Here is a 27,655-nt window from a genome sequence, read left to right on the forward strand (position 1 = left end):
AAAATTGATATATATATATATATATATATATACTAATATTGTAAAGCTGCATAATTTGTTTGAACACGCTAATCTCAGGATCTATCAAAGGGACAAAAAATATTAAAATCTTGTTGTGATAGTTGAATATTATTGAGAAAAATTAATCTATTTTATGGCCTATTTACATATATAACATTACACTGTGGCCCACTGCGGCGATTAGAAAGATTAAGCGCGAGTGCAACCGCGCGGAGCAGTTAATAGTTTATAAAGACTATAAGAACGCCTTTACAAGGTTTAAAAAGCAAAGTTATAATAGAAAAACTGATTGTCGTCTATAGTATACAATAGCAAAAAGTCATAAGAACTTATTGTGTCAGTTGTATACTTACCGTCTTACTTAAACGTTGTATTGCGGTTGTATAGTCCCACAATGATATGTCCTCTTCTTTCGAATGTCAAATTACTGGTGATAGAATGAGTGAAGTCATTGAACTGAATCAAAACAATTGAAGGGTGAATAGTTACATAAAACATTCTTAAGGACAATACTTTTGTTTTAGCAAATAGAGCATAATAATAGGGGGAAATTGATGAAGAGAGTAGACGAAGCCATGATTAGGTGTGTATGGTTTTAATGTAAATATATATTGACATTAAAATCATCGTATCCTAATATGGTACTACTTGACAAAGGCTTCTCCTCTCCTTAAGAACAAGGCTTGGACCTCATACCACCACGCCGTTCCAATGCGTGGCAGAATTTCTTGTATTAAATATATTTTCTTTCGCCGCCGAGCTCTATACTAATTATAAGCACTTATCAAGCGTATGTTAACTTAGTGGTGTTTGCACCCTGCCATCTTCGAGTAATATTAACATGTTTTATCCACTGGAAAAAGTCGGCTCAAATGAAAAATTCAAGAATAACTATATCAAAACTTTTGATAATTATTGATTATAAAATAATGTAGTAAGTCGAATGACGTGGCAGCGTGACGCAGGCGTCGATTACGATGTAAGCGATGTAATCTCGTACGGGCGGCTTGATGTGTCAATCCGAATGCGATACTATCGCGATATCTCCTATTGGGCAACCGCAGCGTTTTGTTATCCTAACGGAATTTAAAAAATCGGCCCATACTCTTATCAATCCACCTCGCCCAGCTGTCATATTTATTGACGTAATATTGAGCAATTATATTTAATTTTATTATCGTTACTATCGGTGAAAAATGTAACGTAATCAGAAAATGTAGTCATTTTGTTGTTTCTCAATTCATTCGTTTAATAAAACCTTGTGTTGTTATTAGTTGCGCTTTATGTATATTTACAAAAGAACACAATAAACGTTGAAATGATTCAAAAACGTGTGTGAATATGAATTTAAAACATGTATGTATTTTAATAAAGCTCGTTTACTTCTTTATTATTTACGCCTTTTGCTAGGCTTTATTAAAAGCATCTAAGTAATACACTTTTACCTAATAATTTAAAAGCCTTTATACCAAACACCCCTCATATAAAACAACACAAAACCCTTAATACCTACACAACACACATATAAAACGACCGCTATATTATTGTTCAGCTGAAACTGGCTCGGTGTGAGTGAACACGATGAAAATCTTTATTTTCACGCTCTATCTCTCTTTATCTAATCGCTTCGGTCTGATAAGGACGGAACGCCGGAAAAACTGGTGCGGGGCGAGGGGTAAAGGCTACATCGATTCCGCGCTTTCACTGCTAGGGGCCGTGTAAACCTTTAAAAACAGTACTCTTGCCATGCGATTATGATCTTTTGGTTAATTTGTATAAGAAAGAAATTCCAGTATAGAGAGGTCTACGGTAAATGGATTGCCTCCCCCTTGGGGTTCTCATAGTGGGATCTAGATGACGTAGATATGCTGATACGCGGCTATGTGTGCATGATGTGCTCGAAAGAGGTTTGTCTGTGTGTAGACAAGTAGGTTTGTGTTTTCCGGCTACGAAGTTATATGGATGTAGTACAGGGACGCTTCCGATGGGTTAAATTTTGCCAGTGTTTGCAAATATATGAGGGGCTGTAGGTAACCATCCCTTTTTGTAATATAATTTTATGTTTGAGTGTAGATAGGCGGATAGATTAGGGAAGACGGAGGCTGTGATTTGATTTGATTAGGAGGTGTTTGCAGTAGGGTCGGGGAAGATAAGGCTGATTGGATCGCGAGAAAGCGGGGAGGGCTTGCCTTTATAGAAATATGTTTTTAATGTGGGTAGCTTATTGAATTAGACTTTGAGTGAGTTGGAATGATACTAATCCGCTTGCCGTGTTCGTTTGTAATAATTAAACGTGTATTCATTGTCTAATGAAATTATTCATATTGAATATATTGTACTTTTGTGTATTAAATTAGTTTGAAAAAAAATATGTTGAAATCAAATTTTGCTATTTGCTCAAATTGTCCACTTGTGAGGACAGTTATGTCTATTATATCAGATAATTCAGTACAAAATGACAACAATAGAGATGTTTTTGTTCGTGTCACAGCACAAAAGCAGCCCTGATTTTGTCATTGCGTCCGCTCCTTTGAGTTTACACTACACTGAAAATTAAAGTACTACCAACAATATTCACTGAACTTACTCTGTTTGTTTGCGTATAACATTTTTTATCTTTGTCGGCGTGTCTTCTGTTTGATAGTTATTTTTAGAAACCAGCGCGATATCGATCGCGATGGAATGCTGTTGACAGTGAAATGGGTTTAACAATTAATAAAACTCTTCGATGTCGGGTACAAGTGTCCGCGTGCTTAACATTTTATTCATCTTACTAAGGAATGTGAAGTGTTCCAAGTTTGATTATGACCGAAGCTTTCACAGATACCTCGCCGTGACTGAGCCAAATAAGAATAATTTAATCTATAAAATTTACGATGTTCTTCAACCGTTTCAGTGTTTGAGGAGCGAAAGTAATTCGGTCATAAAATTACGACTAAGCAGCCGTTTTTCCATGGAAATAAAAGCGCCCCCACGAGCGGTTGACTTCTGTAATCGGCTTAGCCCGTACCCCTCCGATTTAGACGGCGTCCCCCTGGGACCAGCGTGATGCAGCGGGTGTTATAGCTTGATGAGAAAATCTTATCTACAGATTATAAAATCGGTTTCGCGTAATTGAGTAATAAACCTTAGACATAATTTTTATCCCGTTTTATAAGTTTGATTGTTAGGTCGGAAGCGTCGAAAGACAATATTAATATGTTTTTCTCTGAACTAACAGATGAATCGTACTTAAGTCATTCTTCGATGGAAAGAAGCAGTTTTAGTTGTTGGCTCGGCTAATATGGCGAGCTCTAATCCCATTCAAGCACAAAGGAGACGCCATGACGAGGCGAATATTGACGCAAACCATTTAATATTTAGGTATCCCAATATTCACCTGTACTGACGTGTACAATTACTTATAAACATTTTTTTCTTGTAGTTGTAATTAAATTAAATTTATGAGATTATTTATAAACAGGATTAACTTGCTATTTGCATTGCCGCATGTAATAATGTTAAACGTACTACAGATATATTTTATGATTGTCACGATTATTGTGTTATTAAAATTTTATTCACTATGAGAACATTAATAGTCATTCAGAATGGAATAAATAACATAAGTTATTTAGGTATTGTTATTGAGTTTTCGAGCTCGCCAGTACCTACTCGAGAACGATACAGTCACTTACAATATTAAAATGGACAATACGCCGGTGCGGTCACGATAATCTTGGTAGTATTCGATTCTAGTTACCGAGAATCGATCGGAGTCGACGTTCCGAATAGTTCGTTGGTAATATTTTACGACCTCAATACTTTTTGTTCGATAAATGACATGACAAATTAATGGATTTATTATGAGTCGGATTGTGCGACTCGTTTTATTTTCGTGTCGGTTTAGGACGAATGCATTTTTAATTGAGTGAGGCACTTTTGTGGACTGTATAAAACGGCCACCGCATGCCGTGGATATTTTTTGTTTGATTGACGTGTAGTAATGGGCAGGTGCGTAAGAAGGGCCGACGATGGCTACTCGCTTTTTCGGCTTCATGTTCAAATGTTCACTTTTTGTTGGTCGAGTCGTTTTACGGCCTGCTTTTGTCGCATGGCGATTGTTTTTAATATCTTTGCTAATTTGTATGTGTCTTAATCTAATAACTTTTAGTTTTTAGTTTACGATTATTTTAAGGTTATATAACGATAAAAACGTAAAAACGGCTTAATGCTTCAAGCAATACCTAAACATTTAATTCGAATGCTTAATTTCCATGTATACATGTTTTTTTTTTAATTATTAAGGTACAGATAATGTTGCAGTATTGCATCAAGAGTTATGGTACTAGGCGTGTGTCGAACATAGCTTATTGTTATAGTATCTCTAGCACCATACTCATTGGGAGCGGCTTCAATGTCGCCGTGTTGCAGCTTTTGATATAGCTTTCAAGTTAACAATTATTAAGATATTGTTTCCTATTTTCAGTCGTTGCAAAGTGCTGCGAGACGAGCCGGTACGTCATGTGCAAACTGTAAGACGACAACCACGACCCTCTGGCGACGTAACCAGAACGGAGAGCCGGTGTGCAACGCGTGCGGGCTCTACTATAAACTACACAATGTAAGTAATATGTATATTGTATGACAACACAATTAATAATTATTATTGAAATAACATTATTATCTATAAAAAATATCCGTTTTTGTTCTTCGAATACGACATTGTTGACATACTGGCTTGAAAAAAATTGATTCACACTGGAGATAGTGTGATAACGGGTCTGGGCGGATAGGAGCGTCTTTTCTTTCTTCAATACGGATTGGTTGATGAATGTATGTCAGTAGTAAATAATTAATTAAGAAACGTATAAATCTTATTATAATAATAACACGCCTTCAGGAATTAAACAATTATCTCCATGAAAATTCAAAATAAATATTATTATATTAATTATAAAGCAACAATTTTGTATTAAAAAAATACCTTTAACTCATTTTGAGTTTCTTTTTCCGGTTCTTCTCAATTCGGAGTTATTTATTTCCTAGTCAGTGAGTTTTTGAGAAACAAGTGTAATGATTCAATAAATGATTTGAGTTTATTTATAGTTAATATTTGTTATATTGATCATAATTAAACAATTTCATTGATATAATACGCGTGAATTGTTTTAAAATGTACTTTATAAATGCTTCAGTAAAGTTCAGTAAATATGATTTAAAAGTATTAACAAAATATTAAGTCCCCTCCATAACTTCTCCCAAGGGCCAATAATCCCTCAGGATGATTTGACTGAATCTCAGTGTTGCCTGCTTGGGGTCCAGGCGCACCCTACAGGGAGTAATGTGTCATAATACCCATACAATTGTGTCAAGTTAAAACGAATGATTCTGATGACATTGCTAATACTTTGTGGTTATGAAACATCACGATTTTATTGAAAAATTTTTTGATCTCACGAGTTACTTACCACGAGATTTAAATGTTGTAGTTTTGTGTTAAAAGATTTTGGTTGTTTTTGCTTTAAGTGAAAATGCTTATCACTTTACTTGTTAAGACGGGTTTGACCTTTCTGTCGGTCAATGTTATGGCACTTAAACTTATTCCATGTATTCGTACAAGTAACTCTGTATTTGTTACTGCTAAAATCAATTCTCACGACTCTCACAGCCCCGTATTCGGAACGCCCTTACGCGTTCGCTGAGCTATACATTCGAAAAAGAACAAACGTAACGGAATGGAACGTTACAATGACGAGAATTAACAGTCAAAGCGACCCTACAAATACTTGAGATTTTTTGTTGTAATGTATACTTTATTGCCGCTGCAAGTATCCGAGCAACAATACTGTTTGGTCTAATTATTCGTTAAGAGCGACAAAGGAGGTTGCTACTTCAGAAGTTGAAGGTATAATGACAGGAGCACAATAAGGAACGAACCAGTAGCGATGTCAAGACGCAAGGAACGCCTTCTCATACATATTTATAGATATCTTGTAAACATTCGTTGGCCCCTTGGCCTTCGAAGCGAGCTCATTTATCAATCATACATAAAAATGTGAGAATCTAGTTTCGTGGAAACGAGTTGAATCCGTTTGCAAGATAAATGTATTCACGTTACCGACAATTTATTGAAATGTGCATTTATTTGCATTTAAATTACGGAGGATTACGTACGAACTAATTAAACTGAGCCGATGACAGTATAGATACACATTAGATATATGAATCGTCTGTATTTTATAAGTATTTTAAAACATAAGTTACGTTTTAAAAGATCGGCACAATAAAGGGACATTTTGTAACAATGCGTAAATAAATACAGTATAATGTCGGGGCCGGAGCTCGTGATCGATTTCACTCAAAAAACGCAATTCATACAATAACGCACGGGCCTATTGTGATGCACCTCCGTCACCAGTCGCCTACACCGTAACTAGTAGTTCTTGATACTATACATGAAATATTTTTAAAGTATCAAAATGTTTTTAGAATATCCAAATTATATAACTTACTAAATCTTTATAATAACTTATTTTCGGTGGTATCTTCATTCCGTGCCGTAGCTTACGAGGACTTGACAAGATATATTTGTAAAATGACGATTAGAAAGTAATTTAAATTAACTCATAAAGTATTACATGAATATATTTATTTTTGATCTTTTACAGTTCAGTGATTAACATTAAAACTTGAAAAGTAATACTTTTCTTAATCCTTTACAACAAAATACATCAACTAAAATCAGTATTAAGTATCAAAGCTATTAGCTTTAACTATACCTCTCTAAACATGAGTGTTTACTCAAAACACGCCTCTTATGCTACAATTGGGACCGCTAAAATTGCCCTCACTAACATTATACTGTTACAAAAGCAACGATCATGTTCCTTCGGCCTCACTAAACGTACTCTTGTATTATTGTTTTTAATAAAAACATTTTATTGGCCCTTTGTGATACATTGCTTGTTTGTTGACTTGATTGATATGGGAAACATTCTTCTAAAGAAATGAATGATGACTTTCAAGTCTTACTCGAGTAAATTTTATTCTTATTATAAAATAAATGTGATCTTATTAAATCTTTGAAACAAATTATTTTGATTTGAATTGGTTAATTATATAATAATATTAAAATGTAACTATATAACGTAATGTTATAGTTATTTTACAACTTTACGTAATTTTAATAATCCGTGTCTAATTTTTTTGCAATTATTTTTAACTTGATGGCGAGAAAATTTTAATAAAAGTAATTCTATTTAAAAGCTCTGTGGGTCCAATTGAATTTAATCTAAAATAAATTATTTATTTGGGCAACCACAATAGTAGTTAATAGGATTATCGAAGGTGCGTGGGTTCGATTCTAGCAATCTGTATGCCCAGTAATTTTGTGTGTAAGTTATCAAGGTAAATTGAACCTTGTGATGTTAATCATAAATACTAATTTTCTTTACACCGGTAACCGCAATATGTAACAAAGAGCCTACCCGTCTGCCTGTGGCTTTTTATAAATTTGTTTATTTAATTTATCACGCTCGTTTATTCGGTACTTCCTTCGATTTATACACGATTAGCTTTTTGTGAATTATACTTTTTTATAAAAACCTTTTAAATATTCGATTATGTAATCCAGTTTTTTGGCATCTTCCGTTACCATGCTATTTAACGATATTTTCGTGATAAAACAAATATTCTTTAATTACTAAGTTTTTATCATGGGAATTAATGATATTTTGCATGAAATATTGAGCTAATTTTATTGTACCAATATCAGGTGAAACGATATTACAATTTAGAAGTATACAGTAAAAATTGCACAATAAATAACTAGTATTATTAACAAGCTCTGCAACAAACCCATCCTTATATATTTTACGATAAAATACTAAACAAATTAAGTTCTAACTACACATCAGCCGTTTCGTAACTAGATCGTAACGTTAAGTGCCTTCCATACAAAAGTATTGGATTACCAGGTTGCATTGAAGCTAGAGAGAGAGCGCCCATAATAACAGCTCAAATGATACATTTCGAATACAATGGGGCGATCAATTCAATTTTTGAATTGAGAACGCTCTCCTAGTCTTTTTTTATTTCGTCTAAAGTGCTGTTTTGTTCAGCCAACATCCGAGGGAATCTGACAGTCACTGTTTTTTCTTCTGTTTTTCTTTTGCATTAGATTTAAATGTAGATTTATAAATACAAAATGATCCTTTGGTTTTTTTATAGCACTTTAGATGACGAAGTTTTTATTATACAATTATGAATGTACCTATGTAATAAATATTAAAAGTATTTTCAGCAATATTTGTACATTTTATTAATGCTGGTTATTGAACCAGTTTATGAATAGCGGCAAAGATAAAAAGAGCGTTTAATTTACTCATTACATTACATTACACATGCAACTGGCTGGTGGCCAAACGGGCAGCACGTTTGGGCGAATGTTATAATGACATCAATTTGAATATTCAACATCGAACAGCGATCCCATTTACATAGATTCGACCGTTGAATTTTGTGGCAGTGCAAAATGTCGTTCACTCCTAATTATGTTGCTGTACTGTTTAATTTTGGTCGCAGATACTAAAAACTGATAGTGATACTATTTTTTATAACAAGGACTATGTTAAATGTATAATATGACAAAATTGTGTGTGATCAAAATTTGCCAAATTTATCTTCGTGTAAAACAAAAATATGCTTTAGTGGGCGTTTGCGCAGTAGGCCGGAAAGATTTTATCTGTTGGCAATACAGAAAAAATGGCGCCCACCGGAAGTGTCCGAGCGCGGCGCGCGGCGCGTTACCATTTTTTTTCTTTTTTGTTTTAAATGGCTTTTTCCCGGCAGCGTTCGGCCGGAAATGCGTTTGCGTAGAACTGCCGTACAAAGCACAACGGTAATAGCTCCAATAAAGTTTATATGCAATTCTGATACTTGACACCGTTTCTTAGAGTTAATTTTCGAACACCTGGCATTGAAATAAAACCGTTTTCTGTACACTGGAAGGCATGGTGTGTAGCGCTAAATAGCATGTTTTTATTCATGAGCCTCCCATTCTGTTTAGCGAGCGATTCCCAGCTGATTTATTGTCTTTGTAATATATTTGGGAAACTGAGCCGTTTCTCTTCACGAGAACGCTTTAAATGTATTCATGTTAAGGAACTTTAAAAGTTCATTGTGCGATCTATCTTTACGAAACTATTTATTTACACTTAGATGATTACAAATTACAATAATTATTTATGTCTTAGAACAAATTTTTACAAAAACCTTTATATAAAAGTTAATTTAATAAGTTAGTTTAATAATTTTATCTGCTGGAGTCGTAATAATTATACTTTATATTCAGTAGAATTGTTTTATGAAATTTAATATTTAAATTAATTTATATTTAATATTTTTTACTAAAGATGTAGGTATCTACATTTTGCCTTTAGCTTTTGGTCTATTCAAATGATTTTTTTTAAACTAATCCTGCGGGGTTTTTTAAAAAAGGAACATAGAGGCAGCTGCAGTTAGTCGACTGATCGTTTGCGCGATACGCGTGTCCTTCTACAAAACAATTACACTTTGGTCGCTGCAAAGAGATTTGTGCAATGGCCAATGTCGCTATTATACTTTATTATATGTACTATATATTTTATTTTTATCGGATTTTATTAATAAGCTACATTTTGAAATCGCTCGCTTAATTCCGCTATATAGATTTATTTGAAATATTTTTTCATTTAATATAGCGTCACTTAAAAACGAAATAGTGTCTTAAACAATTTAAGAGAACAAATTCAGTGGTACTAATTTTATATAGATACTTTTTAAAAATTGGTACAAATATTTTGATATATTCGTTTTTTTTATCTTCAAATTTATTAATTAGGCGTTGAGCCGCCGAAGTAGATGATCGCTGATCTGGCGCACGGCCACGCTATCTGCGACATCTAGCGTGATCTACGCTCACAGGAATAACCTTGCGTTGGGGATAGGCAAATTTATATTGTTTCAAGTTCTAATGTACAACGGAATGTTTATAATAGTCAATAAGTATTACTCATCATGCTATTTTGGTTAGAATAGATCATCTAACGATATACTCAGTTTTAAGTATATTAGGGTCAATATTTCCCTAGAAGTAAGCCACTATGGTATCACGAAAAGTGATACCATAGTATCACTTTTATTCGCGCCATAAACATTTTTTAAAATCTTTATTATAACCCGTCTACTATGACTTCAATATTTCATATCCGCGTCATAGCTCACATACTACGGACGTGGGTAGAGCACAGGTAATTAACTCGGATATCAAGCATATTAGAGTGCCGGTCGATTGCGTTCACCAGAGATTCGGGCCGGTCCCCTCCGGTACATCTGTAAACATCTTATAGATAAACATCTGACGTTTGACACAAAGCGCGGTTGCGGGAGATACTATCTAAGAACTATCCGAATACCCCCTCTCTCCCCTCACCCCGTATTCCCCTCGACTTCCTCAGCTCTCCGTCTAATTATTTATTTATGCCCGCTTATCACAGGATCGATGCGCTCGGCGGCAAAACTGCGTGTTTTCATGAGCGCAATTTTAGAATGGAGCCATAACGTTATCAGGCGATCTCAGTGACAGTCCGTTCTAAAATCGCGTCGATACTTTGCTATTCTATTTATGCGAGCTTAGACGTTTAATCACGGCTGACTTTCGAACTGTCTTCGTGGTAGCAATGACATCGTTTTTTGTAAAAGCCAGTTTTAAAGACTATTATTTTGAAGTCAATACTATTCTAAGAAAACGTTAGTGGTAGAGAAACGTTTTATGTTCTTTCTTAATATGTTTTTAAATATTTTCTGAAAATGCACTTTACTTATACAATAAAGTTTTTAACTGTAATTCTATACTTAACATATCTTAGCACTTAGCTTGAGTTATGTCACTCAGCTTTCTTAACGTCTTATAATAATAATGAAGCAAAGGTGTCGTCGATCGATAACCTCAAAGAGCCGAAACAATAATTGTGGCACCGTTTTACACCGTTACCACAAAGCCGTCGTAGGTAATAACGGAATAAAAAAAAACTTTATGACATCTCATTCGTTCAAAGTGGCCAGGCCAAGGTGTAATTTGATTGAAAGCACCAAAAAAGCCTTATAATCATATAATAAGTGGTAGAATAATTACTGGGGTCTTAGGAGCAGGTGCGTCTCACATGCGCACGCGCCGCCGGCCCATTTACAATTTCTGACCAAGAGCGACATGATTACATTAACAAAACACTAAATTGTAGTAAAATATCGCTCTGTAACGAATTATTTATTTTAGTTATAAATTTTTGATATAGCGCTATAAAACAGCAGCTGACTTTTTAAATGATTTGCAGTTATTAATAAATTATAATAAAAAACGAAAGGAATTTAAATGTAGGGTATTATTTAAATATTTCATTTCATTGAATTTAAACGAATTGAGTATTAATTGGTGTGTGCATGATTATGAGCACTTTCTGACCATTGAGGATTAATATTGTGTCATAATTTTTGGGACGCTTAAAAAAATCTGGCAAAGCTGTATGCGAGTAAATTATCAGCGCAACAATAAATTTCTATGTATGGAATGAAATCAACGAGTTGCAGAATGAGTGCTGCGAAGCTGAGTTATCGATAACGCGAGAAACTGTTAAAGTTTGTGTCGATGTCGACAGTTACGACCGCTCGTCGGCGGCTGCGTATGAATTAGGGTAGCGTGGTAGCCGTATGAGATTTACTGTGGACGGAGTCGACATCTAATTGGACCGGGTTCGATGCCACGGGCGAAACAAATTATTTATTGTTTTCCATAATTGTTTATGATATGTGAGCGCTTAGAACTAGTAGCGCCATCTTCATTGCGATATACGAAGTGTAGAGTGTTTAATGACTTTGTCTTGCATATCGTATGTAATTACGTGTTACGTAGTGTATTCATGTAAAATTTTAATATACTCGCAAAGTATCTACTTCCGTATAAAAAGCTAGTAATAATTTCACAAGCAACGTCCAACAAGTAGCCTCACTTCATATTCGCATCAAATGGATTACTTCCGTTTGTATAATATCTAATATATAATAAGTTATTATTATAAGTAAACCTCGTTTACATACCGCGTTAGTTTCGAGTCGTGTCAGTAAATCGTTTAGGGAGAAATATTTAATGAAATTCGAGTGTAATTAAAAATGTTGCAAGCCAGTCGTAATATTTAACTTAACAAATCAACTTAATTTACGATCTGTTTCCGCGATATGAACACTGGTATCGATAGCGAGAACTAATTAACATTTGACAAGTCAAAAATTAAGTTGACATAAGTTTTGTTTTATACGAAATACATTTAGCTAATGATATCATTTGTGATAGTCTTGGATGAATTGAACTAAAGTTATTTTATGACCATGTACCACAGTGATAACGTACTATAACATAAGACATCATGAACTTCAAGCTTAGGATGGATCTTGTATTGGAACAGCAGATGGTTTATGCTTATGATTTTCACGTCCTTTAAGGGTACGTTGTATCAGACATAGGTTATCGTAATAATAATTTCATAGATAAATAAATTAGTAAAACCTTATTTAGAAAAACCTTTTTTTAAGACTAGTAACAGTAGTCTCGCTTCTCTGGTCTGGAAAGGGATTGCCGTACTTCATTAATATTTTAGCGATTTTATATAGTATTAGCTTATTTCCAACTTGCACTTTTCAAAATCACGACATACCTATAAGTATTTAATTTATTTTAGTAAGGTAGTCGAGCAAATACATTACCTCTAGCATTGTATAAAATATAAACAAACTTTTACCTCCGTCCAGCGTTATCCACGGTACGAAGATATTTCGTCCCGTTTGCTTGTACACTGGCTCTCTCACTATTCAAAGAGGAATAAAAAGTATTTTTTTCACCTATACTTGGTGTGTGGTCCGCATACAGACAGGCATGCACCGGTAAAAAATAATAAGAGAATAATTATTAAATTATTAAAGATAATAATTATTTTATATAGCTATTAAGATGTTTTCATTGTGTACAAAATACTCGTGTAAAAACAGTCACGTTCTTAAACGATCAAAGAATACGCGGGGACGATAAAACATGAATCAAATCTTTGTAAATATTCATATCAATGTCAAAATCTCAGATGTAGTATTTGATTTTGCTATATCAATTCAACCATCGCAGAAGATTCGCCCAAATTAATTTAATCAAAAGAAATAAACTGTCTAATTTGTCGTGTAGGTAAACAAAAAAAAAATCATCATATTTATTGAAACTACTTAGTTAATTTAAATAATAGTTATATCTAACAGTATTATACGTACATACATGTATATAATTAGGCGATTACAGACTATAAATAAATACGATTTAATTCATATGCAGTCTATGTCGCCATAAATTTTATGTTTATCGATACTAAATTTCGAAATAATTATGTATTATAGACTCGGAAGTACCTTGGTTTATTACGGGTTTTTGAATATTATTAAGATTTTTATAAAAATAATCCCCTAACAAGATAGCCGTTACACAAGTTGTCATAACATACGTAAGGTTGCGCCCGCTATAAATCGCAGTTGTCGATAAATTTGGCGGGTTTATAAATCGTATTTTCAATTATCCCCCGGAGTAGCAGCTGTCCGACTACTGCCCGGAGTATTTATTTTAATCGTGCGCGTACATCAAACACTTGGTGCTTCGTCGACATCTCTCGAGGCACATCCTTAATTATGAAATATTGCTTATTGCAATCACTGTACCAATTGTCAATTAACGGCGCTCGAGGTGTCTTATATTGATGAAGGATATCGTAAATATTTTTTGCACTTATTTGTTGAAAATTTTACAATAGTGTCGGTCTCAGTTATTACTTACATTCGATATCGACAAGGTTTAATAAAATTGTATTTTTACTTAAACTCAACAAAATAATAAATAATTCGTAGAACGAATAACCTTATAATAATGATAGGTAGTTATCTGTATTGTAAAGTATATATATTTTTAAGTTAATAAAAATACATGCCTTCCAAAGCACGGAACTGCGTACATCAAGATATAATTTTCAGGCTGCTATTGAGGATTACTTTAACTGCCCCGATTCGAGAATTCAACGTAGGACCTCGGTATCTGCAGCTTTGTTATCTAGTCTCTGGACCAATGGCAAGTCTTTTCAGTCAGATAGAACAAAGACGAGAACGATAATTTATACGAAACTGGCCAATATACATATATGCACTTATATTTTGCAACATTCCATAGTAATATATTAGACCTTTTATTACGGTTTACCGATTAAATAAATTGTATACAAAATATCACCAATAAACTTAAATGTTATACTAAGAAACTTTTAGCGTAAACATTAAAATGTAGCTATCAGACCATAATATTAATGAATATAGCGACCAATTGGTTACGTCGTTATAGAACACAGCGCTATAAAATCCCGTAAAAACATCCTTAACGAGCAAATTTAATATTGAAAAATAAAATAGTAAGTACCTCAACAAAAACATAAATGTCGTGTTGCTAGGCAAAGGCATTATAAAAAAAGTAAAAGCAAACATAATTTGAAAAATCTAAATAAAATAAACATTGTTACAGAATAAAAACAATAAATTAAACAAACCTCTTTGGTTATTTTGATCGGCATGCTTATGAAACATATATTTACTAGTATAAATAAAAATATTTAGTGAACAATTCTCGGTCCCTACTTCTTTCTGATGCTTGCTTATTTATAAATTCTTAATGAAATAGCGCCTTCAGTGGTATCAGAAGGAAGGCGTGCTGCGCAGGCGCCGGCAAGCCCGATTGCTGCGCTAACAACGCGGAACTAATTCACTGACAACGCTAAAAAATCCGTCCTTTAATAACCCACCCAAATAAATTTCAGATATCTTCGTTATTTATATATGGAATATCTTAAGTTTAACCAAGAATATAAAGTTATAACAAAGAAAATAGTTTTTCAATGTCAACGTCACCCGAAAATTAAGCTAGTTTATTTTAAAATTAAATTATTTGTTATTTCTGCTACCTTAATTATTATAATCATCAACTTAAATTGAAAATATGTAGTAAAGTTTATATAAATATTTCAATATTTTTTTTTACTGTACTTAAAAATTTGCCTGTAAGTTAAATAGCGCTTGTACTAAAACATCTTGAACCCTTTCTCTTAACAGTTGGTTGGGTTTCACTCACGCGGTACATCACCCCAGCTGAAACTTACCCAAGGCGCCACCGTTTTTTCAATGAAAAATAAAAAAGTGGCTTAAACAAAAATACTATCACCGCATTATTTTTAACTACCATTTTTTTTATAAGCTTAGCTTAATTATACCTTCCAGTATTTTATAAATTTGCCAGAAATTATAAAAGACATTAAAATCGATAAGACATACGTTTATGTGATGTATTTCGTCTTTTCTTAATGTTTAGTATAATTTTATAAGTTTTTATTTAATTTTAACCTATTATCTATGGGAATCTTGCATGATACCACTACACCAGCAGTTCCACCAACCCGCATTGGAGCAGCGTGGTGGAATAAGCTCCAAACCTTCTCCTCAAAAAGAGGAGAGGAGGCCTTTAGCCCAGCAGTGGGACATTCACAGGCTGTTACGGTTACGGTTACGGTATTATCTATGGGTAATGCAACTGATTATTGAACCGGTTGTAGAAGGGTTGCAGCAATCGTTTTTGAGCTGGTGACAATACTTAAATAATACTTTAGTAGCATAGTTTTTCTACCTAGGATAAATAAATTAAATAATACTTTTTTTATATAAAAATTGTATAGAATATCCAAGTTGATCTTCATGTACCTACTTATTTCTGCGTACGAAAGTTGCGTGTGGGCATCGTCGCGGGCAATTGCATAGCTCGTTTATTTTGTCTCCACGCCACATTTCTCCCGTCCTCGACCATTTCGCCCTTTAATTGCAACTTTCGACACTCCACTGATTGGATCAGATGGCAGACTCTTTTTGTAATGTTTCTATATTTGTTTTGCTTCCAAGTATTCACGATGGTATATCAGGATCATTAACTCCTTAACATGTACCAAGTGTATGACCTTGAGCTCGCGACTTTATTCTTGTGAACACACATTATGAAAATCAAGTTTTATAATGAACACCTAAGAAATTATCGTCTGAATTTTACCTGATACTATTGGATAGATTTATATATAGACTCTGGATCTGAGATCGTTTTAGCATTGCATTTTAATTGTTAGCATTTCATTAATATACGTATTTTGATTAGTGAAATAGAATAACCATTAAGTTGTTTGTTAGTTCTTTTCGGCAGTGTCATTCGAAATTAAAAGCTATAAGTTTAACTTAATCTTATGAAATGACGACTCAAATGCTTAATGAACCTACTTAAATTTTTTTGTATAAAAAACTTTAGTGTATATATGAAGCGAGTAACAATGATTTTATAAATGTTGAACGAGACTTTCTTACATACATACATCTTCTAAGAAATAATTTATCGCGTTTATTGTTACAAAATTATAACGATGAGACAAGAAATATGTGCGTTGATATAACAATTAAGTTAGCGCATAAAAAAGAGTTCCCATATGCGTTACTTTTTACTGATATTACTGGCGTTGATATAATAATTAAACGTATAAGGCAAGTGAGTTCGTAGGCGGGTACGAGTCTATTATATCTTGCAAGTTATAGGTGTTAGCAGTTCACACGATTTATATCTATTGTAAGTCGATCTCGTCATTTCTTGTTTCATGTTATGAGTTTGAATTATCTTTTAATAAAAACATACGCACACGCGACGTTGTGGTTTTGCTTACAATATACGACTAGAGTTTATATTATGTAAAACTATGAAGCTTCAGAGCTTTTTAGATTTTTAGCAGCAATATTGATACAAAATGCATTGTTTACATAAATAAAAAGGGAGCGTGTACAAATTCAATACACTCGTCAAAAAGGAAACCTCAGATATGTTTCATTTTATAACATTACGTATAGGATCGTTGGAGTCAATTTTTTTCTTGCAATTTCACTTTTATGATGATTAAAGAACTTTTATATCGAGAATCGTGACTGCGTCTATTTACAAATGTTGCATCGGTTATTTTGAAACATGCATTCGTTTATTCACCGACGAGCAATAGAGCATATGCAATATGACGTTGAACGCCATATTGTTTTTTTTAAATGCTTCATACAATATAATTGCTAAATAAATCGATATGTGATTTATTAATTCGATCCATTGTTTTATTATGAAAAACACTTTAACTTGAATTATAAGTTTCATTAATATTCCTACAGTGGTTAACGCGTGTACAGGGAGGCAAATGGTATTTATGTTTGAAGTTCTACGTAGGGTTGCATATAGGTAATAGTATCTTTAAAGATAGTATCAATCAACTATTTATCAATATTGTTATGAATTATTGTTATAATACGCGAATGTTTTGAGTTTGAATGTTTGTTTTCTGTGACGTTTAAGCTGCTAAATATATCCGAATAATATTTGGTGCGTAGATAGAGCAAGTCCTAATATAGGGCATAAATATTGTTTTTATTAAATTTGTAAATATATAATATAACACTACGTTTTTAATTACGATAATTAGATGCAAGTTAAATATAAAGCTTCATTATAATTTTATGTCATATTAATGATGTACACCTGATCGATTTCGGTCAAGGCGGACATTATTAACGGAGAAAAGCCAACTGCAGGCGATATTATAGTGCTCAAGTATGTGTGCAAACACAGGTGCACTCTCGTAATATGAAGGGACGGCGATCCGATACGACTGCCGAGAGTTCAGACGCAAGACCAACAGCGTTAGATGCTTTCCTAGGCACGGGAGTTCATCATTCATTACCAACATCAAGCTGAGGAATTCTGACAGAATAACCAGTTAAATCGGGTTCTGTGCAGAATTATAAGCTAGCTATAGGCCAACGAGGTAGGCAATCCGTGCAGTGGATCGTATTATACATATATAAGTATATATTCTAATAAAAATTAAACTTCTAATAATAAACTTAGAGAATCATTCAATGAGATTAAGCATTAGCATATTCAACAACAATAACAACTCGTCTTGATTAATATTGACTTACAAATTAAACGAATTATAAATACATAAATATTTTTAGCCATTGACAGTCTTTACTATGAATATGATAGTTATTACGAAAGATGGTTGGTTCCATTATAATGGTAATTGCAATCGTTATTTAGGTAAACATCGAAATCAATGGGCTATTATCCGACAAAAACAAAAGTCGCACGTGACAGCGATCAGTTTCAATAAAGCCATTTAAGGCGGTTTTTTGCTTGATAATGGGTGTACATTTTTTGTTGTGTAATTGGTTGCTAATTCTTAAGGTTTGTCGTGCACTGGTACGCCTGTCTAATTTATCTGATCTTTATCGATTGATTTACAGCTAAGCGGAGTTTGTACAATTTCTCTCGCTTCGTGTCTGTTGCATTCCATTTTGTTCTGGTTTTGTTGCGACAATTGGAACATTTGGAACGGTACCGAATTTCGTTTTATGTTTGTTCTTTTGTGTGACCGACTGAAATTAAGTTCGGACATTCGTTATATTTCACATCGAAACAACCGGTTAAGAGTCTTATTGTATTTGTATAAAATATAAGTAATAAAAAAATCTCGAGTGATATCATAATTTTGAAGATTAATCACACAATCTGTATTTAAAGTATTATGGGTTAAAATTATGATATTTTCATAGCTGTCATGTTATGAAATATCATAATTATTAATTACAAAGAATATTAAATAGACGACTTATGTGCAAGTATCCATATCGATTTTCCTTTGTTTCGTTGTAACGCAGTAAAACATTCGTAATACCGCTTTAATTACACACGGACGTGAGTATAAAGCTTTCTAGCTGTCGGAAAAATTATGCGCATCGGGGGCCGCATTTTCCATGGCATTGTATGTGAGCCTGTTATTTTCCCATTTGAGTGGTTTTATGGCGGCTGTGGCCAGATGGGAACAGATAGCACGTACGCTAGAAACCTAACGTAATTATTCACACGCACAGCAAACAAGCTCGAAAACATTTTTCACAATGAACTGGTATTTTTTCGATTTTTTTTTAATTGTGCCGTCGCACAGAAGTGATGTAAAGTTGGTAATTTATCCTGCTATTATAATTGATTTAACAACACGGCACAAACCATAACGAGAGCTAGTGATAAATAATTACGTTTCTAGTAAAATATGTCTACAATTATAACACAATATGGTGATAGTATCTGATATTGAAATAGAAATTAAATATTATCGATTCGATGTAAAATAAATATTTGAAGGAGAAATGAATTACAATAAATTAGTGTTGTAGAACTTGGTTGAGAGTTATTAAAGGATAGAGTGCAAGGCTAGGATCAACATCTAGGTGAATGGGAACTTCACACGCGATCCTACCCTAACGGCATCAGCATAGAGGCATGACGTCGCGCGTCGCCTTGTAATTGTTCAACGACTTGATTGTGAACGTTTATATATGAAACCTACAAAATTACATATATTTTGTACTATTTGTATTCTATTATTCAATAGCCGAGCTCATCAAGCAGAAAGTTTATTATTTGTATATTTAAATACTTTATAAAAACCTGGTAAGTTTCGGTGACTTTTTGAATGCATGTCTAACTTTTATAAGGAAACCTGCACGTGACAGATGAAGTATGACACGTATATGTATCTACCAGACGTAGAGCAGCGTATTGAAATAAGCCAAAAATTTCGCAAGAGGAGAGTTCGAATTTGGCTACGTAGAATATTTAAACGCTGTATAACACGATATATTTTTTCATTGTTTTATACGAGTATGTCGTTCTGTCATTGATAAGCAAAGTCGCCGTGTGAATGAAACGATCGACAGGCCATTTCAAATAAAAAAAATATAATTCCATTATTGTGTATAATTGTAAAATTTGAGATAAGAAAAAGAAAGTTATGGGGACTTTCTTTCGCTGGTTCTCAGGTCGGAGATATTTATTTTCGAACCGGTGGTAGATTTTTGACTTTGACTTTGCATCCGACGGTAAATGATAAAATATGTAACCGTTGAAGTTGCGCTACGGTAAAAAAAAATATTATTAATATTATGCTACCAATCGTTGCCTTATTCATTCTTTATTTCAAAATGTTGTATTACTGTTTGCCTTTGATGTAATAAAAGATTGAGTTGTACCATAAGTACATTAAATAAGTATATATAATTTTTTCAATTATGCTTTATTAAGTTACGTTTTCGTTATCTCAAGTAAAATTTGTGAAATTTAAGGTTCTGAAATGTTTGTATTCAAAAGCAAATTATATAAAGAAATACAAAATTATATTACGTATATACACGCGTCCACATGCAAGCATTCACCTGCTTTTCCTCCTCCAAGCATTAAAACTGCTATCTATTGAAAATTATATTTCCAGCTTCAATTTACAAGACATCACAATACAACCAATTATTATCGGAGCCAAAGTAACCTTTATTGCTATTCCATTGATATCAGAATTGTGTGTTAATGTGATGTTGATATAGACTTTTCTATTACGTAGATAGCGTATAAACTTGCACGAAAATGATCTCTATCTCAGTAGAAATAAGAATTTATATCCTATAACGATTTATATTGTATATCGTTTGGTCGGCCGTACAAAGAGGCGGAATGTTGCATGCAAAGTGCGTGTATCGTTAGCAAGGAAACGGATTCACTAGCATATGACCAAGATATTTCTCTTCGTAATTGTTATTGTTTTCGTAAGCTAAGTGCCTACTTTTTATGTGATAGGTGAAAGTGATTTAACGCATATAAATTGATCATCTTATGAATGTGTTAGAAAAGTGTTCCTACTCGTTTCAAATATTTTGCACGTAAATAGGAAAATTATTATAATTAAGAATATACTTGAAGTAGTAATCTACTCACAATAAAATACGAAGAAATGTCTTAAGCATACTGTCAATTATAATTTTTATTCTCTTATATTTTATTGTTGCATGTATGTATGTGTAAGTCAGATGCAACAAGCCTGCAATGCCTTCGTGTATACAGAGCGCATCGTCTCAGTGGGAACGGCAATGTAATTAACCTGACATAATGGCCAGTTATTAAGCAATTCAGCTTCAACATGGCGGATGTCTTGAGATCTAACTACTAACTGTACTCGGGTATACCTAGGTACCCATTTTAGGTACAGATACGCCTTCCGTGGCGCCGGTTATGGGACTATAATCCTTAAAAGGGACTGAATTTCGCATGCAAACAACGTATGGATGACGATTGCGAACTTGGGAACATTTTCCTGTTTGATGTACTATTTGTTTTTAATTCTTTGAACACTGACATTTTCAACTAAATTTATATGACATTTTTTTAAATGAAGGAAGTTTCTAGGAAAGTAAGTAATTAAAGTCAATGCAAAATCATACATTTGGCATTAGTGAAACTTTTATTTGTTTAATGTATTCGGTTCCATCAGACGAAGGCTTCTCAATGACCTAATTACGTTGCACTAAATCTGCCGGCAGTGCTAATGTTAATGCATTTTATATTGGTTCAATTGCAAGCAGCGACGGCGCGGTATGCGAGTGTCGTGATGTGTGGGCGATTCGTAGGAACGTATTAGGGACATTGGGAATTAGCACGCACGGTTTTACTGCAGTTGCCGGTTTAAATGACCTTCCATTGTCGAAGATTAAAAACGCACTTATGTCCAATTGAAGCGAAAATCATTTATCTGAATTATCTCTTTATCCGAAAATAACTGGTTTCATATTTCAATGTAAGAAAGTAACTACTGGTGAATGTCTTGCTGCTGCTTCTCTTAAGAGAAGGTTTGAAGCTTGTTCCATCACGTTGGTCACAGAGTTTTATGCAATATATGCAGATTTCCATATGATGTTTTCCTTTACTGCTGAGCACGAGATGAATTAAAATATCGTGTTAGTCGGAATCGGAGATGCGATCTTCGGTTAAGATCCACGTGTTTTGTCCTTTAGGCCAATTCGGATCTATAATGTTTTGATAAATTCTTATGTCATTTGATCGTAAAATTATATAATTTTAAATATTTGACGAAACAAGTATCGTCGCCGTCCATTAATTTTATTAAATGAATCGAGTTTGTCGACCACGGGATCACGTGCGCGATTTCCTGCTGATATTTTTATAGTCTTGTTGTAGATCTTTGTGCGATTGTTTTTTTTTTGTATGTATTGTTTGTTTATATTAAGTGTTCACCTAGAGGCTATTGATTTTGAGAAGAGATTTGAGTAACAATTTCTTATATTAGTCAAAATGTTATTGATGGTTATCATAAGATTAATGTTCGTTTCGCTAGCGCCACACGCGTTACACCAAAAGCGTAAATAAGATCAGGTCATGCGTATGAGCTGGTGCCGGCGGCAAGCGCGGGCGCAATGAAATCGTGCGTTTAGGCCACATGCCGCCGCCAAGTTCCATGGAAGGCGATGAATAACTCATTGTCCGTCCGTCCGTCCGTCGTGACGCACGCTTCTTGGAAATAACGATGCAATGCAGAAAGTGACCGAGATACTTGACCCGCGAATTGCTCAAATATGAAAGTGCAATTCGCACGCAAAACAATAAAACTGCCTGTGCTTTCTTCACGCTCGCTAGAAAACCTTGCATTTAAATGATATGTACTTAGCTTCATCTAAGGCTACTCTCGTATCGGAAGCAAAAATCAAGTTACATAGCATAATGAGCTGAGAAAATCCTATTTAGCAACAAATATTATTTTGAGTTTGTAATTCATCAAATTAAGCGTACTATGCTTATCATAATTAACAACAGTCTTTACAACTCATAACTAAATTAATTGGATACAATTTACGAATCATGACACTAGGATGGATATAAAACCCTCAAAGATTCAGGTTCCTGTTATGCTGTTTATACTCGTATTGCGTTTTATTTAGGTATCAGCAACGAAAAATAACATATCATAATATAGTTTTACCATTGTCTCTAATAAACACGATTCTTGGCGTTTCGGCATACGAATGTGTGATGACGCAACTTAAGTTTCCCACCAACAACAAATGTAGTCACAAAGTGCAACGCTGCTGTAATTAGGATGCGTCGTAGGTCCACTTCACGCATGTCGGCTTCGGCAACCAAACAGCTAAATATTCGCACACAACCCATTGTGATACAATTTTATGGTCTCGGCTCGCCTTTATACTTCTTACTTAGCATTCCAAATTAGTTTGCAAACGTTTTTTATACAGCTATAATGTCATGTCAAAGCAATAAAGTTGGAACGCCTTGGTAAAACTGAGTCAGGCTGCTACGATTGTTAACCTCTTGTTAACATGGTTCAATGAGGAATGTCCTACGTGTTACCGTGTAGGTGAACTTGCTTTTCCTTTTGTAGGCAGACATATTAGGATAACGGTGTACTTACGACCTGCAACGATACAGGACAAGTGCACTTGCTTAATTATATTTTATGCTTTTTCTCAGGGTAATAATATGATTTGATTGGACTATTTTATATAGGAAACAAATGATAGAGACAAGAAAAACATTCTTAATCTCATTACAGCTAATTATTTATTTGTTTTAAAGACGTATATTTCTTTGTTGCAGGTAAATCGGCCATTGACAATGAAGAAAGAAGGTATTCAAACAAGAAATCGCAAGCTAAGCAGTAAAAGCAAGAAGAAGAAGGGCGGTATGGGAATGGGTGGGGGAGGCGCGTGCGCACTCGCTCTGGGTGGTGTCATGGGAGACATGATCAAGCCTCTCGGAGATGCCACCAAAGGCTTTGGTGGTTCCGCCTTTCCATCGGCTATGGATTTCGGTGAGAAGCGACTAAACATATTGATACTTTTTTTTTATAAATTCATAATAACTATTTTAAATGATTCGAGATTTCTTGCTGATTTCCATACCTGTTTCATTATAAATAACGAATCACAATCTAGAAATATATATCAACGTAAAATTAGCAAAACTATTAACGTTTTTCCATTTCTATAGGTCAACACCAAGTAGGGTTGGTGCATCCCGCGGCAGCGCACATGTCGCACTGGTATGGAGCCCCACATCAGGGTTTCGCCCCACCACCGACATCGCATAATCCCTATCATCACCACCACCTCGCACAACTAAATTCTATGGTAAGTAATTGATAACTTTAACATACCATAATCTTACAGTCATAGTACTTTAATTAAAACTTTCTCCAAGTGCTTAGAATTGATTAAGTGTTTACTACAATTTCGATGTTGTCTTAACGGTTTCTTGAAGTTTCAACAAGTTTATCTATCAATAAATGTTAATGAGATTAATGTAAACTAGACGATAACAAGACGATTTCCTTACAGACGGGCTGGAGGAGCGAGTACACGTGATAAGTGAACCAAACAAGAGCACGAATACGGTGGAAATGTAGGTACGTCTCGCCAGGAGCGACCTGGGACAGATACATCACAAAATAGATACTGTGATTTCACTTGTAGCATGATAGGTCATCAAAAACACAATTACTACGACACATCACACTAATTTATAAGACTGTGACAGAATTGATGTTTCTAAGCGCTATACAAACATACATCAACTCGGATTGATGAATTGATCAAACATATCTGATTAAAACCAGTTGTTATCCCAATGTCTTTTATATGCCGTGATTCGTTCCCTACGAGTAATAAGTCGTATCACTCTAAACTATCGGATACTAAGTCGACTGCTATTAAATTTTTTTACCTTTTGGTGTATCGAGTTTATTGATTGTCGTAAATCGATTTTGCCGTTTTTTTTAATTGTGGATCAATAGATAAATTAATGTTTCTTTTTAATTTCTATTGATGATTAAACTTGAAATTATTCTTGAACTATATGTGATTTGAAAAATTTGGCAAAATCGATTCACAAAGAAATAAAGGTACGCAATGAATATGTGACTTGTAATAAACATTAAAGTTTAAATAGTATTACAAAATATGTCAAAACTCAAAGCAGTTACCGGTTGCTCGATTCGGTAGATAAGTGTGGCGCGGATCTAAGTTCTTTTTACAAGGTGAAGTAACTAGCGAAATTGTACAGTATTATAATATTAGATAAGATTACTATGTCCGCTTAGATGATTTATATAAATATATAAGTAGGTATCGTTCGTAAAAAATTGTGTATTTGTACATATCTTATTAAGTTATATTCCGTTCCTGTATAGATTGTTTTATTTTTATATTGTATTTAATTTGAACTGTTCGGTTCGCTATAGGAATTGTGATGTGTTCAAAAATTCCAGATGTTTCTTTTGTAAATTCGATTCGTGTAGTCTTTATTAAAACGCAATAGTAATTTATATGATAGATGTAACTCGTACGTTGTAAATAAATTTACGATAAAACATTGTCAATATGAGAAACAATTATTTTCGACTGTCACAAAACGTTTCTCGTCTAACGAAACAACACTAGGTCACAAGATTGGGTTGTAACAGATTTACTGTATGTATGTTGATTTGTTATAAAATATGACATGAATTATTTGTATTGCTGTACTTTATAAAAATAAGACATTGTGTGGCCATAAATTAATCACGAAATTTTGTTTTTGGGGTTTGCCATTTCGAAAAATAGAATGTTTAAACATAAATGACATTTCCTTAAAACATTGTTTCGATATCAAAAAGTATGTGTAAATATAAAAATGTAAATGACCTTAGAAAATAAAAACTCAAAATATTAAAAATGTAAATTAGCGATCACCGCAGAACAGCCTGTAACGATATCCCGTACCTAAAGTTTTAGTTTTTAAAACGAAACATTGTGAAGTTGTGTATTTTAAATAAAATTGCGAATAAATTATCAATACTTATTGATATTTCAATATGGCTTTTTATTTGTTTGTCATAAAACAAACCTGATATTATTACTTGTATCAACTGCCTTCAGTACAACTGAACCTCAGTACAACTGAACCAGACCTCGTAGCGGCTAACACATTTCACGGTCAAATGGACATGAGTGAGTACATCGCATACATTTTGGACGGCATTGAATTAAATTAGAAGTCGGCTCAATTGACCGTCCGTCTTACTTTCGACATAAGTCACCGGATCAATTCCGCCATTCCGCAGAAAAAGTCCAAAACTCGCGCTTATCTCGCGGCAAATTGAAAATGCAGCCGGCCGTGTGATTGTGACGCAACGGGGCCGCTGCCGGCGACATATGGATCTATTCAATTTTAATCGCATTTCAGAAGAAAGGACATCGGATAATGTACCTATAAAACGCTCCCCGGCTTGGCTTACTTAATAGATCGGTTTTATTTGCGGTTCCTGATCGTCTGGATTTCAAGGGTGCCTCGTTGTTGTACACAATTAATGTTTGCGATTGATCTTTTAGTTCCATAAGATTTAGTTATTTTGTAAGTATTTTCGCTTCACGGGAGTTGTGGTCGCGTCGTTTCCATCTGCTACGTTCTTATAAAGTGTGGGATTTATTTTGCGATTTTTTCTTTGAGCAAGATTAGCCATTATATCTATTTTTTGACATGAAAAACTCAAGAGCAGGTAAAAATTAAATTCAAATCAGGTTTTAAGTAATAACGTGTAAAGGATTGTCGGTCGTTAAAAAAGTAACAACAAAATAAATTATATCGGTCCCTTACGTAGACCTGATGGAGGCACGAAGTATTAAGTACGAATAAAAAGTAAACAAAAGGAATAATATGCCTTTCAAAAAATGGCGCGGTTTATTTTAAGCGGGACTTGAGACAACCGCATAAGTCACTACGTACCGGCCGGTGATATATGCGGCACTAGCGCGGGAAAAAATGTCGCGCAACAAAAAGCGCGCCATCACTCCCTGCGATTTATTGCGTGTGGCAACACCGCGGAATATTCAAGGCCTACAACACTGGGCGCATATTCTTACACCTAACCGAGAATGCGCGTACCCCCCGATGTGACGGAACTTCGCACTTCGCTAAATTACGACTGTAAAACTGTTGTATTTCCTTCCAACAAAGGTTCTGTGTATATTCGAACGTGTAACTCGAGCCTAAATTGAATTAAGATAAGCGAATTGAAAAATATGCTGACGATTGAATAATGGCTGAAGTTGTATTATTACAACCTATATAAACATTTCATCAGTAGGAGGCAATACGATTTTATTGATACTGATTATTGAAGAGCGTATTTACTCGAAAGTACTAGGACTTCATAAATCGTTGGAAGTCAATATCCACTCTGATTCGAAAGTGTCGGGGTTGGCATCACAAATCGCTTTAGGACTCAGTCATAGAGATCAGTGGGTCGTGAGTAAAGAATCGTCTACACTCCGATGCTCGCGACTATCCGTCTGATCCGGGAATCAATCTTGGACTTACCCGGGCTTATCTCGCTGACCCCGCGCCACACGAGTGTCAAGACATATTTGACTGGCTTTTCAATTTTATAGCACAATTCTTTATTATAATAAGATCATCGTAAATAATACGGTTCACTTGTTTAGCGTTTCTTTAGAATTTAACGAGCTTAACGTTTTCTTATATTATTCTTATGTTGCAGTTTAATTTTATAAACAAGATACGGAATAG

General features: G+C 34.1%; 1 protein-coding gene across 2 annotated transcripts in view; it reads left to right on the plus strand.

The window, feature by feature from the left end:
* The window catches only part of LOC126768659 (GATA-binding factor C-like), an 86,262-nt gene extending 60,323 nt beyond the window's left edge, over positions 1-25,939 (plus strand). For both annotated transcript variants that reach the window (XM_050486890.1, XM_050486891.1), the window contains exons 5-8: positions 4,490-4,624; positions 23,687-23,900; positions 24,080-24,219; positions 24,427-25,939. In XM_050486890.1, coding sequence (XP_050342847.1) covers positions 4,490-4,624; positions 23,687-23,900; positions 24,080-24,219; positions 24,427-24,453 — 516 coding nt within the window. In that variant the 3' untranslated portion in view covers positions 24,454-25,939. The remainder of the gene's footprint in view (positions 1-4,489; positions 4,625-23,686; positions 23,901-24,079; positions 24,220-24,426) is intronic.
* The last annotated feature ends 1,716 nt before the right edge of the window (positions 25,940-27,655 follow it).

Source organism: Nymphalis io, chromosome 5 (genome assembly GCF_905147045.1).
Source record: "Nymphalis io chromosome 5, ilAglIoxx1.1, whole genome shotgun sequence".
In the NCBI taxonomy this organism is placed as follows: Eukaryota; Metazoa; Arthropoda; class Insecta; order Lepidoptera; family Nymphalidae; genus Nymphalis; species Nymphalis io.